General features: G+C 45.2%; 3 protein-coding genes across 8 annotated transcripts; 1 reads left to right on the top strand and 2 right to left on the bottom strand.

Moving 5' to 3' along the window:
• Nucleotides 1-7063: 7063 nt before the first annotated feature.
• LOC123244270 (cytochrome b5 domain-containing protein 1) lies at nt 7064-8679 on the bottom strand. Of its 2 annotated transcripts, none has more exons than XM_044672650.1 (4): nt 8425-8679; nt 8250-8326; nt 7918-8136; nt 7064-7330 (listed from the first exon to the last, which is right to left on the bottom strand). In XM_044672650.1, the coding sequence occupies exons 1-4, from the start codon at nt 8615-8617 to the stop codon at nt 7100-7102; spliced, it is 720 nt and encodes a 239-aa protein (XP_044528585.1). In that variant the 5' UTR covers nt 8618-8679; the 3' UTR covers nt 7064-7099. The 2 variants fall into 2 exon arrangements, with proteins under 2 accessions (XP_044528585.1, XP_044528586.1); XM_044672651.1 differs by having other exon boundaries at nt 7245-7262.
• On the top strand, nt 8128-10842 carry NAA38 (N-alpha-acetyltransferase 38, NatC auxiliary subunit). Of its 5 annotated transcripts, none has more exons than XM_044672656.1 (4): nt 8128-8336; nt 9136-9201; nt 9359-9523; nt 10632-10842. In XM_044672656.1, exons 2-4 carry the CDS (start codon nt 9165-9167, stop codon nt 10742-10744), a joined length of 315 nt encoding a protein of 104 aa, XP_044528591.1. In that variant the 5' UTR covers nt 8128-8336; nt 9136-9164; the 3' UTR covers nt 10745-10842. The 5 variants fall into 5 exon arrangements, with proteins under 5 accessions (XP_044528591.1, XP_044528588.1, XP_044528587.1 ...); XM_044672653.1 differs by lacking the exon at nt 8128-8336 and adding an exon at nt 8819-9011; XM_044672652.1 differs by lacking the exon at nt 8128-8336 and adding an exon at nt 8841-9057.
• A 777-nt stretch (nt 10843-11619) lies between these two features.
• Nucleotides 11620-13109, bottom strand: TMEM88 (transmembrane protein 88). Its single transcript, XM_044672657.1, has 2 exons — nt 12871-13109; nt 11620-12560 (listed from the first exon to the last, which is right to left on the bottom strand). Exons 1-2 carry the CDS (start codon nt 13087-13089, stop codon nt 12318-12320), a joined length of 462 nt encoding a protein of 153 aa, XP_044528592.1. The 5' UTR covers nt 13090-13109; the 3' UTR covers nt 11620-12317.
• Between the last annotated feature and the right edge of the window lie 316 nt (nt 13110-13425).

The following is a 13425-nucleotide window of genomic DNA, read 5'->3' on the forward strand; positions in this document are numbered from 1 at the left end:
CTTCCTTTCTCTTCATTGGAGAGCTATCTCCTTTAGTAACTTGACAATGATTAAGGACAGACCACCTCAGAAAGGAAGTGGGTTCATTTATCAATGGCAAGAAATATTTTAGAAACTTATTCAGGTATTCAGTGAGGCCTGACGCTATAGTACCAGGTACTTTCCTGCCCAAACAAGGTGAAATAAGCATAATCATGGTAGTGGCAGCTGTGGTATACCAAGTAGACATGCCAATGCCGTGCCACAAGGTGATGTTGATAACAATGAGGACCAAATGAGAACCTCATATTTGGTAAAGGGCTAACATAATCCATTTGCCAGTCTTGGGCTGCACAGTTTTGTAAGGCATAATACTATTCTGGTGGTGGAACAGGGACTAAAAAAACACATCCTGAAGCCAAGCGTAGCAATCCATACTTCCTTATGGGATTAAGTGAGATAATCCTTAGAAACCCTTAGAAGCATAGCCAAAGCAATGCTGCATCTAGTGAAGACCAGCAATGGCCCAGGCAAAGCTATAATCAGAATTATTCCATTCAGCCCACCAAAATGTAAAAATGATTGACTACATCCATAGTTATCATAAAGGTCTTGCCTTCTTGAAAAGACTAATAAGCATTTTAGGCTTTCTTGTTGGTTAGGATGGCTAATATGGTGGGCATAGACTGGCACTGATTCCAGCATACACAAAGTAAGATTCATTTCACTTCAGTTTTTCAGTGGTAGTGACTAGTGGTAGGGAATGAAGGGGTTGGTATTTCCCCCCTTCTGTTGAATCCAATGAGCTACTTCCTTATAGATTGTTGAGGTTGCAGATAATCCATCTGATTTTTTCATTCCACACAACCCACAATTCCTGTGCTGTTGAATGATAGGGGCCAATGTTGGAGCACCTTGATAATCTGAGTGCTCCCATTTTTATCTGTAAGCTTCTCGTCACCAAATGCTTGTTGATTCTTTTTAAAAAATTTTATTTAATTAATTTAGAATATTTTTCCATGATTACATGATTTGTATTCTTTCACTCCCTTCCTCCCCTCCCCCCTCCCATAGCCAAAGATGATTGTTGATTCTAAGGGCAAGCTTTACACATTGCCCTCTACTTTCTCATACCAAACCCTGATTTTCATCCCCACTGTGACCTACAATCCTGGAGTGCTTCAGTTCTCTCTAGGCTGTCATCCCTACACTAGCCACACTCCTTTCCCAATATTTCTTTTGGTGAATCTGTTCAACCCTACACTGCCCTCTTGAGTCTCTTGTCCCATTATCATGTTAATCTCAACTGGGCCTTCACTGCTGCTAAGCCATCCATACTCGTTTGAAATTACTATCCCACTTACCACAGTGGTTCTTCAAACACCCCTTTCTCAACACCCCCTCCACCCTGCTTCCCCTAACCCCACTGTCTCAACTAAGAACCTTGTTTCATATTTTACTGAAAAAATTGAGACCATTCACAAAGAGGTCCCTCTTCTATCTTCTTCATTTCATATCACTCTGATGCTTTTTGCCATCATCTCCTCTTTTACCTCTGTTTCATGTGAAGATGTATCCCTTCTTGGCAAGGCAAACCTCTCCACCTACACAAGTCATCCCATTCCATTCTTACTCCTCCAGAAATTTGCCCCTCTGTCATCCCTACTGTCTTGCATCTTAAATCTCTCCCTTTTATTGCTTCCATACTGAGTATTAACATCCACACCTCTCCCATCCTCAATTAAACCCTTGCTTGATCTTTCCATCACTGCTAACTATTATTACATATCCTGCCTTTTGTAGCTAAACTCCAGTCTACCCAAAGTGTCCTGGCTAATTGAACCAGAGGTTCTCTCTCTCTCACATCTCTCAAGACAAAAGCTTCCCAACTCTCTTAGCTCAGACATTAAACATACAAGGGTGCAGGTGACTTCCAAGTTTTGTTTATAATTAAAGGGGCAACATGATAATATGATGGGGGCGGTAAACAACAGCACTGGCCACTTTGCCTGGATATGGGGGATCCTTTCCTAATGTGTATTCCACATGTGTAATATGTGTATTCCTTTTCTAAATGGACTGGAATTAGGAGAGTCTAACAGTAAGATCTGTGGGGAAAAAAGAGGTTTCTCAAGTTTTAAAATAATATGTAATGAAATGGTGGGGACTCTGAGCTTAGTTGAGAGATATATTGAAATTTCATTAATGAGAAAATACTAAAACATGATATAAAAGAAAATATAAAAATGTAACCCACCTGGATTATCCTAAAGCTCAGGATGGTTGACATATCAAACTTGTTACACATGGTGGGTATCTGCTTTACTTTACATTGGAGGGGACATCTTCTTACCTTGCTACATATAAATTATGGCATATGCTTCAAGGAATTCTGATTACTACTGCCCTACAACAGTAGCTCATGAAAGTCTCAGAACCAGGAGGGCAGGTGGTCAAGGGCCCAGTGATCATGCATCTTTTGATTCAACTTAATATACTTTCTGTACATCAAATGCATAGGATGAAATAGCCACTTCTCTGTCCCACTAGTCCCAGAAAGGCAAGTTCAAAAACATGTCACTAAACTGGTGAACTCTGGGATAGTATCTTACTCATCAGTCATTTTTGGAGTCTGGCATCCCTTATGACAATGATCTCTAAGCTACAGTCCAGGATCCAAGTACCACAGGCCTACAAGATTTTTGGATGAATGTAATCACAGAAATAATCCTCTTAATTGTGGTCAAGCTAGGCATAAAACAAGATGTTTATCCACAAAAGTTATTCACAAATGTCATAGGCAATATCCTAAACAAGATCCAAATAGAAATGGGGTTTTCTATAGATGAGAGTAAAGTTATTTTTGAAGACTGTTGTACTGATTGCATAGCCTTATTAGTGAGATCTGATTATTCAGAAAAGATTAGCCAATCAATCCATAACAAGAAAAACTAAGTGGATGAAAAATGCTTATCTGAAGGCAGCATGATATAGTAGTGTGTTTAATTTGGAGTCAGAAAACCTAGGTTTTTAAATACTAGATATGACTGTGACTTTGGGAAATCATGTAATTTCTCTTGGCCTCAGTTTGCCCATCTGTAATATGAGGGTTAGACTAGTTGATGTTAAGATATCTCAACAGTGCTAAACTTGTGATTCTGTGACAAAGCTGGATGGGCAATCTGCTGAGTTCATTGTACATGTCAGTACAGGCATTGCAGAAGGGCAGTTAATTGAACCAGGAAAAACGAGTGGGCTAGATTGCATTTAGCAAATTGTTCAGTGCTTTTAATGACCTCAAGCTATTCTCTAGTGCAGAGATCCATCTTTCGAATTTTTATTGATATCTTTCACTTTTATATCACTTTGTTTCCAAATATGTTATTCCCTTTTCCCCTCTCCAATGATTATTTATTAAAACTAACACATTAAAATGCATACAAGATATGTAGGCATATTTGGGGTTTAATCTATATGGCTGAAAACAACCACACTGATGAAATTACAGCTTCATACTTACATACAATTTTACATACTTCATACCAACACAGCTTTACTATCTTTCTGGACTCGGTCTTCCTGCTTCTCTGATCTTATATCCAAACTCCCTCTTCTCTAAATCCCCAAATCTCACACATTCCTTTTCCAAGGTTTGTTTTCCCCTCTCTTTAAAGTATCCCACCTATAAAAGTTACCCTTTTGAGCTCTTGGAAGGATTCTCTTATTTTTCCTTCCTCTAGTCTAGTCCCAGAGGAGACAGCCTCCACCTGGTGGCCACAGATAGGCAATGATATGCAAGTTTGCCCTGAAAGTTCACTGTATGGAGATTCAACTGTGGTTTGCTTTTTTTGTTTGATGGGGAGGGTGGTGGTGACACTGGTAAAGAAACATTAGCAGAATAGAAAGGCAAATGGAAAAGAGGATCCATGCATGTCTGTTCCCCAGCTTTTCTTCCATTTCTCCAATTCCCAATTCATAAAAAGATTCATTAATTAGAAAGTATTTATTGAACACTGTGGTGGGAGCAATATTCTAAGGCCCCCACCTTCCAAGCAAGTTATGCTAGTGTTTCATTAAAAAGTACTGTCCTGGGCATCGGGTGGCTCAGTGTATTGAGAGCCAGGCCTAGAGACGGGAGGTCCTAGGTTCAAATCTGGCCTCAGACACTTCCCAGCTGTGTGACCCTGGGCAAGTCACTTAACTCCCATTGCCTACCCCTTACCACTCTTCTGCCTTGGAGCCAATACACAGTATTGACTCCAAGACGGAAGGTAAGGGTAAAAAAAAAAAAAAAAGTACTGTCCTTTAGATTTGATTGGCTCAAGGTACTAATGTTTAGGGACAGCAAGGTAGCACAGTGTATATATGTTTGGGCCTGAAGTCAGGAAGACTCATCTTCCTGAATTAAATCTGATCTCAGACACTAGCTGTGTGGCCCTGGGCAAGTCAATTAATCCCCATTTATCTATTTCCTCATCTGTAAAATGAGCTGGAGAAAGAAATGGCAAATCAGCGTCCTTGCCAGGAAAACCCTGGTTATGAAAAGTCTGACATGACTTAAAACAAATGAACACCACCACCAAGACAAGCTCTTTCTAGACATTTAGGTACAAAACTGCCAGGGCTCTCAAGTCCGAAGCTCCTCCCTCAGTTATCTGACCAAAGGCTAGAAGGATGAATACTCTGACAAGGGAAGGTTTATGTTCAGCTGAATCAATGCTATATCAACATCCCTTTGCTGCTTGAAATAGGCTTTTACCCACCATGGCCAAGTAAACCTCCTTTTGTTAAGTTCTAGATGGATTTCACAAGTATTTCATTTGGTTCAAATATAGGACTTAAACTCAAAGGGGACAGACTTATCATGGCCAGTCCATAATATAATTATTGTATGTTCAGAATTGTTAGGTGGTATGGAGTAGGTAGGATACAAAGTAGTAAACAATCTAGTCTTTATCCTGGAGATGTTTACAGTCTAACCAATAAGAGCAAACATACATAAAACATGTATGGAAGAATATACTACAAGTATCCCTTCCGCATCACAACTTTTCCCCACTAAGGCTTTGAGATATTGCAAGTCAGTGTAAGAAATTAAATAGTAATTTTGGGGGAGTTTTGCAGAAGCCATAGATGACATGGAAAGGCCAGCAGAGAACACAGAAAAAAGTTTGGAAACTCAGAAATGCATAAACCTTTTGTATAGTATTGTATAATCTCAGCATATTTTCTCTTTTAATTCCATAAATATACACATTTTGTTTTTTAAAGTTTAAATAAAGTCTGGGGCAGTGGGATAGCTCAGTGGATTCAGAGCCAGGCCTAAAGATGGGAGGTCCTGGGTTCAAATCTGCCTCAGACTCTTCCTAGCTGTGTGACTCTGGGCAAGTCACTTAACCTTCATTCCCTAGCCTTTACTGCTTTTCTGTCTTGAAACCAATACACAGTATTGTTTCTAAGTTGGAAAGTAAATGCTTTTTAAAAAATAAGTAAAAAGTTAAGTTTGTGAAAAGAACATAAAAGCCAGCAGATGACACATAAAGGCTAGAAAGGTAACAATATCTTAAAAAGTTTAATAACTCGTAAATACTGTAAACCCTCCATAAAAAAAATTCTGATAGGAAGGGCCAAAAAAATTTACTCGAATTTTTTCCAGCTTTCTGATGATAAGATGTCTAGTGCTTCTGCTGAGCTGAGAATAAATTCTATAATACTGCTGAGTATCAGAGACTGCTAAGACATCTTAAAAAGAGACAATAAAGACATCTTTATTTGCTTTCTGCTCCCTTCCCCCTCAAAAAATGTTTAACCCAAAACTCCCATCCAGATCTGTCTGACAGGAACTGAACTGGCTCTCTTCCTGCTTTTGTACCAACCAACTCCAGCCTGTCTCATGCAGATGGGATCTCCTATATGGAGAGAAGACAACAACCTCCCCCTGACCCATTCTTAGATGCATTCTCCAGTACTTCCCCCTCCCAGTAGCATGTTCTCCATTCTCTAGGCCCCTCTCTCAAACTTCTCCACTAATAAATCTCTGACATTCATTCAGCCCTTCTCCAAAATAAGGAAAATACTCCCTATCCTTGGGAGAAAGTCTAAATGAAAAGTGGAAAGTTGCATGCAGGGGTCTTCAGTGATTTCTGGATATTTCCTTTCTACATCCACTGCTTAGCTAAAATCTTCCCCTTTTCATTGGCTTCTGAATGACTTCTCTAATTTCTTTCCTAACAGTGATTCCAGGCAAGGCAAGTGGTTCGCTACACTCCAGCACTAACAGTCTCCAGTGTAAAACAGGTATAGCCCCAGAATGCATCCAAGACTTTGCCCACAAGTCCAGTCTTAGTGTATGAGACTTAGGGAATACAATATTTGATGGAGAAGTAAAATGAGTGGAATAGATAAGTGAAACTTAGCTGACCTCAACACAAGCCCAATCTCACTGGGTGGTATCAGACAAGTGGTTTTTCTGACACTCACTAGACTATAAGCTGCTTAAAATCAAGATGTTTCATTTTTGCTTCTGTGACCCAATATCTAGGACAAGAATCTACAAAAAGTAGGTGCTTAAGAAATGTTTGTTGAATTTCCAATTTTTTAAAGTGTTTCAAGAACTCTCCCTAATCCAATGGTGACTTGTTTTCCCACTACTATCCTAGAGAAGAGGTGGGCCAGTTATAGGCTCAGATGATTATTCTTATTGTATTCTAGTTCTCCTAAGGTCCTTGCTTTCTCTCTTGCCTCCATGCTTCACTTTGTTATAGAAATATAGGATTTTAGTTTAGTCCCTATCTTCCCATGCTTGCTGTAGTACCTCTTCACAGGTGAAAAGAAGACTCCAGAGCTTCTTGTACACTCACCTTATTAATGAAATTGCTTCAGTAAAGGTAATCTTAGTTTATGTTGTCTTGACTAAAAAAACCCCTAAGAGTCTCAATGTGCCATATAAAATGGGAATTAAGGGCTATTGAGTTTATGAGGGATATGGAGCCTTGGTGGAAAGCAGGGGCTGAGAGTTAAAGGTGAGATAAAGAGATAGATTTCCCCTTTACCCCTGGGCATAGAGACTGAGCCATACACCCTGTTCTCTCTCTAGGCTACATATTATAAGTGTATCTCCTTATAGTTCAGTGAGGTCATCATTAAAGTACAGTAACACAGCAGGTATGTACAACTCTGGGTCCATGTTAAGTCTTTCAAACTCGAAGTCCTCATCCTTAATCCCATTCTCCTCCAGGGTCTTGTCCATGTTGAGGTTGACACCATTAAATTTCCAAGTGTAGCTGGCAGCATGGACGTTGTAGGGGAGATATCGGTGAAGGATTTCCCACATGGTTTCCAGTGTCCCCACCTAGATAAGAGACCAGAGTTCTAAAAGGATCTCATAAATACAACTCCACAGCTTAAGCAAAGAGCAAAAGATTCAGGAGCCTGTAAGTCCTAGAATGCAACATAGTTCCAAAAGACACATTCTAGAATATAGAAGCCTAAGGGTCTTATCCCATTACGACTTCTCTACCAAATAACTAAATTGGCAAACTATAAAACTCAGAATGCATCATTGCCCATTCCCAGAATTAGAGGGTCCTAAAAGATTATCATTGGGTAGTTCTGTAGCACAAGACTACAGCTTCCAGTATGCAAAAATCCTCAACATTCTATTGCTTGAAAATGGTCCCAAAGAGTTCAATCCCAGTTACTTTATACTGGGAGAATTTTAGGAAGATTTTGGAAAAGGTACCCTGATCCCAAATTTCCTAACCCCACAAGAAAAACTGTAACCCTCAACAGCAACTTGAGCAAAAGAGGTCCAGGGGTAAAGCTGTAAGCCTGCTAGCCTAGGGAAGTCTGGTGCGAGATTTGACAGATTTTGATTCTCATCCCTGTTTTTTGGGGGAAGGGGTGAGGGGCTCCTGAGGAGCTCTCCCTGCTTCTCACCTCCAGCGTGTGCTCCTGGGTTGTGAGAGTGTTGATAATCCGAATGAACCGAGTCTTGGGCGAGAGCAGGCCAACCTGATAATCTGTATCTCTCCACCACGGCAAGCCAAAGTCATTGGCCCAGTCGGAGCGGGGCAGCTGCGGAGGGATGTGCACGAAGCGCCCCTTGGGAGTGTAATACTTCAAGCAGCCAGTCAGCGGGTCGATGTGCGTGCGGATCTTCCGGGAAGGAAAGGCACCGATCAGTACCCCGCTAACCCCGTGTTTGAGAAGCTCGACGCCTCTAAGATCCACCCTCCATAGTCAGGGGGCCCTATTCCTATGGCACTCACATCTTGAGTCTTGGGGTCAAACCAGTGGCTGATGTCCTGTCCCGCCGCCTCCAAGATGGGTTTCATCAGCATGCTGCCTGCGAGGGGGTGGGTAGCAGTCCAATGTCGGATCCCTTCTCTACTCCCCCCCCCACCTCCGCAACTTCCCTCCCCACCCCAGAAGGTCGAGTTTCACCTTTGTGCTTCTGGGCCAGTGGGGTGAGGTTGTACACAGCACCCAGGTAGGTTACCCACAGGTCGTCGACGGTGTTGTGCCTGGCCACTTCGGCCATATTGAAGTAGCGTCGCCGAAAATATCGCATATTAGGACCTTCCACGAGCCCCCGGGTTGGCTTTTCTAAGATTTCATCTCCCTCCATCTCAAACATTGCTCCTCACTCCTGTGCCCACCCCCTTCTAGGGGTTGGGAAACTTCAGGCTCTCGGCGCTCCCACTATCCACCTCCCCGCACCCCAGCGCTCCTCTTTTTCTCCTCTTCCTCTGCGGGGGAGGGGGGACGCGGTTTTCTGCTGACATGGGAACCATTGTCCTTTTCTGGCCACCGTCCACGGGAGTGGCAGGCCGGAGTAAAGAAAGACCTTTGCCTTTCCGGGAAGGGGGAATGGGATGTTGTGCAGTGTGGCCGCACAGCTTCATGGGAATCGTAGTCCAGCTCCCCAACCCAACAGATGGCGCTGCTGATTAATGAGAGAAAGCAGGGAATACGAAGTGAGCGGGACAGACAAATGGACGCTATTCCCCACAGCACAACCGCAACAGACGGTGAATCTTGGAACTATACAAATCTTATTAAGTAGAGCAATAGGAGGTGAGACAGAATTCTTTAGCATCTTAAGATGGGTTGACAAGACTGGTTAAGATTAGTGTTTTTCTCACGATACTTTAGGAGTTTTCGGAAGACGGGCTGAGAGTCAGATGTCTGACTTAACCCGGCAGCTACCACTACTGGAAGGTAGGTGGAACGCTAGAGAAAAAGGAAGTTGCCAAGGAGACGGGAGCACTCGAGCTATTGGTATGTACGATATCGCGAGAAAGAAGAGGGAGTGAAACCAGACTCCTTAAAGACACGCCCTTCTCCCCCCTCCTCTCCTTCCCTCCGTTTGCTCTAGTTCCCGCGAGATTTCAGACTGCGCTTATTAAGTCCTTCTGGAGAAGGCGAGGAGGGGATCTAGAGGAGACGCTGCCGGAATCCGATGGCAGGAGCCGGGGCTACCGTACTGCTGCGGGAGGAAAATGGCTGCTGCAGCCGACGCCAGAGCAGCTCCAGCGCGGGGGTCAGCAGCGGGGCAACTGGAATCGGGAGAGGGGGCAAAGTGACGGGAGGACAGGCGTAGTAGGGAGGAGGAGAGGGCAAGAACTACCATCTCCCGGCAGTCCTTGAGGCAACTTTCCCTCATTCCCATGCGCTTGGGCTGAGAGGACCCCTGGGAGATGTAGTTCCGCTGGATCCTCCAGCTGGTTGAACGCTACATCCTCCCTTCCCCCGGGTTACAGGACTCGGACGGGGAGCGCGAAGACTCGGCGGTGGCGGCTCGTGCACGCAGGCGCTTGGAAGGCCTGCTCAACAAGAACATGCGTATTCGCATGACGGACGGGCGCACCCTGGTGGGCTGCTTCCTGTGCACTGATCGCGACTGCAATGTCATCCTGGGCTCCGCGCAGGAGTTCCTCAAACCCACGGGTCAGATCACGTGCCCGTGCCCCTGCTCCTGGGTTTCCCCTGGCAGGCCGTAGATGTGTCCTTGGTATACTTCGGGTCTTCTTCCAACACTCTACCCCTTCCCGACTGCCTGCTCGAACCCTAGGGTTTTCCTTCTAGAAGAGCAGCTGATGCAGCCTGGGTGGAGGGGGCAGCGCCCTAAGATGGGAGTCCTGAGATCTGGGTCCTTATCCTTGATTATGTCACCTGTAGGCTGATTTGAGGAAAGAACGTCACCTTTTTTTTTTTAAACCCTTAATTTCTGTGTATTGGCTCCTTGGCAAAAGAGTGGTAAGGGTGGGCAATGGGGGTCAAGTGACTTGCCCAGGGTCATACAGTTGGGGAAGTGTCTGAGGCTGGATTTGAACCCAGGACCTCCCGTCTCTAGGCCTGACACCCAATCCAGTGAGCACCCAGCTGCTCCAAGAATGTCACTTTTTAAAACCTGTTTTCCTATCTCCAGAAACGGAGATAATTCCTGGGGGAAAAAAAGTGCTTCTATGTTGTTTGCATATGGGTAGGTTTTAACTACCCTTTACCAAAGAAGATAGGTGATGTGTAAGGTCAGACTAAGTCTGTAGTAGAATTAGGGCTAAAACCTGGGTCTCTTGATTACCAGCATTTCCCCTAGACCATCCTCAAATCCATGACACTCCTCTTATTCCTCCCACTTTCTCTTTCAGATTCCTTCTCAGCTGGTGAGCCCCGAGTTCTGGGCCTGGCCATGGTTCCCGGACACCACATCGTTTCTGTTGAAGTCCAAAGGGAGAACCTGACCTGCCCTCCTTACCTGTGACTCCCAATCCTCAGCACCAACCAGGGCAGGCAGAATGGGAAGCTGTGATTATCTGTTTTGCATTCATCCTCATCTTGTGATTAAAACCTGTGATCTGTTGACCTTGTGCTGCTTGGGTGGGGAGGGTGCTGGGGAGGCCAGCCACTCTCTGACCCTGATTTTGGGTCATGGAGAAGAAAGAAAAAACGTCAAGTTTTGAAGGACCCAGAGACAGATGCTCATTACAAAAAATATACTGGCCACTGAACCAGAGCAATGAGATAAGCCTCTTCCCAACTCCCTCCCCTCCTCCACCACAGAGGAAATGTCTGGGAAGAATGGTAAAAATACTGTTATAGTCCTGCCTCGACCACTAATTTGCTGTGGAACCATGGAAAAGCTATGACTTTTCTGGGTTTAAGTTTCTTCTGCTGTAAAATGATGGAGTTAACAAATTTGGCTTTATTTTGGGTCTGAGCACCTATGAGAACACCAAGCCTCTTGAGAAAAGGAGAATGAATGATTTTCAGTTACGGGACCCCTAAGTGAAGTTGGTCTCTTTGACCATGACTCCAGGTTGACTCAGCAGGAAAAGGGTGGGGTGCTGAGGAAGGATGTAAGACAGGATCCTTCAAGGGAAATTCCAGGCAGTATGATTGCCAAAAAGCCTGGTTGGTGGAAGTTAGTCTAGATAAATTCAGGAACATAAACCTGCCTTCTATGGCAGCTATCTGTTCCACTTTCCCATATGTACCCACACACGTACCCCAAGACCTTAAGGTGACCTCAGAGGGGGGGTGTAGGGACCTTCCATCCTGTCCTGAATGTTTTATTGTTTCTAGCCCTGGCCGGGCAAAACAAGTTCTTCCTGACTGGGGTCAGAGAATAGATGTGACACTCTTGGCTGGGACACCTGGATCCCAAGGGGAGCCAGAGCTGGACAACAGAGGTGAAGTTCCCATCTACAGAACCAGCAGTGAGTGGGGAAGGTTAAACCCCAGGGACTGGCCTGGTTGATCTGGCCAAGAAAACCCCGATAAGATAAGGAAGAGGGAAAGATCTATTGGACCTTGATTACCCCCCAGCGTCAGCAAATAGCAACCACAAAGTTCTTCCAGAGAAAACAGTTGGCTTTTGCTTGAAGCTAGTATTAACTTATTTTCTAGTCCCCCAGGAAAGAGATGACACAACTAAAGAGCTGGGTATGAGACTGATTTGTTAACCTTTATTCATGAACCTCACAGTCCCTTATAATTTCCAACTGGCTCTCCTGCCCCCATGAAGTAACTTGAATTTAGTGTTAACATTCGGGACAGTTAGTCCAAATATTCCAAAATGGAGGAGCATCTAGCCCACGATGTGCCATGGGGTACAGTTGAACTACACATGGTGGGAAGGGAAGGAGGCTCTCCAGAAATGGGGATTTTTCACATTTCGTCCAGATATTGCGGATGTTTTCCACGGAGAGCAAACATTCCATTTCTCTTTGAGTCTTGTTCATTTCTAGAATTCATCCCTAGTTTCCAGGCCAGAAGTTGGGAAGTGGGGTAGGGCAGTAGAGAAACTATCTTGAGTAGGGGAAGGGAAGGACCTTTCAGACCCAGACCTTGCCAGTGGCGGTGGGAAGAGACTGGGAGGCTTGTGGGGCATCCTGGTAGATGGCCCGACTGTACGGTACCAAGCAGTCAGCGAGGCGGAGACGGCAGTAGAGGCGCCGGTAACCAGCTAAGGCGAGGATCAGCAGAGGCACCAGGAGCAGGAAGCCTACTACCAGCAGCACTGTGAATCCTGGGTCCTGAAAGTAGGTGGTACAGGGGGGTGCCTGGGAGCGCAGGAACTAGAAAGGAGGAAGAGTGGAGTGAGGTGTGTGGGATCCAGACAGCAGGGCCTCAAGATGAAGAGGGATGAGAGATGTGGTGGTGGTGGTGGTGGTGGGGGGGGTCAGCATTAAGAACAGATAACTAGGTTTCTAAGGTTGGGATAGAAATCAGTCAATGGGAATCCTCCTCAGATGCCAAATGCTTCTCTCTCCTTCTCTGGGGCTGGAGGCCATTTATTCCCCCTTCCATGCCCCACTCCCACCCCCAGAACAAAATCTTAGAGGAAGAACAGAAAGAGGTTACCAGGATGGCCAGCTTGTAAATTACCTTTGAGTGGCAGAGGAAGCCAAAGGCCAGCATGAGCACGGAAGGCAGCAGAACCGTTCCTAGCACCACACCCAGCAGCAGGAGGTTAAAGGTAGCCACCAGCAGGTTCTGAGCTGTGACTAGCACCGCACAGGCCCAGCAGTCCAGTGGGTCTCGGGGTTCGAAGCCCCCCCCCCCACTGTAAGGAGGTGGTCGATGAGCCCCGGGGCCTTCTGCCATTTCACCCAGACCCTGGCTGTCTGTTGTGCTCCACCATTATATAGCGAACATCCTCCCTTTCCTGCCCTCCCCCTGGCCCAACCCTCTCCTTCCCCCTCCCCCCCCATCCTGGAATGCAGCTCTGGGATTAGTCCCCTCCACATCCTCTCTCATCTTTAGGTTGGGGTTTGGAGCCTGGACATTCCACGAATGCTTCTGGAAGATGTACAAATCTCCCACAGGGTTCTGTATGGGCAGGGGGCGTCTGCTCCACTCCTCCCACCCCCACCCCATGCAGATTTCCAGTCCCTCCACCTGGGTTCCTGCAGTCATGCCGGTTCCATCCACTACACATCT

This window comes from Gracilinanus agilis, chromosome 4 (genome assembly GCF_016433145.1).
Source record: "Gracilinanus agilis isolate LMUSP501 chromosome 4, AgileGrace, whole genome shotgun sequence".
NCBI lineage: Eukaryota > Metazoa > Chordata > Mammalia > Didelphimorphia > Didelphidae > Gracilinanus > Gracilinanus agilis.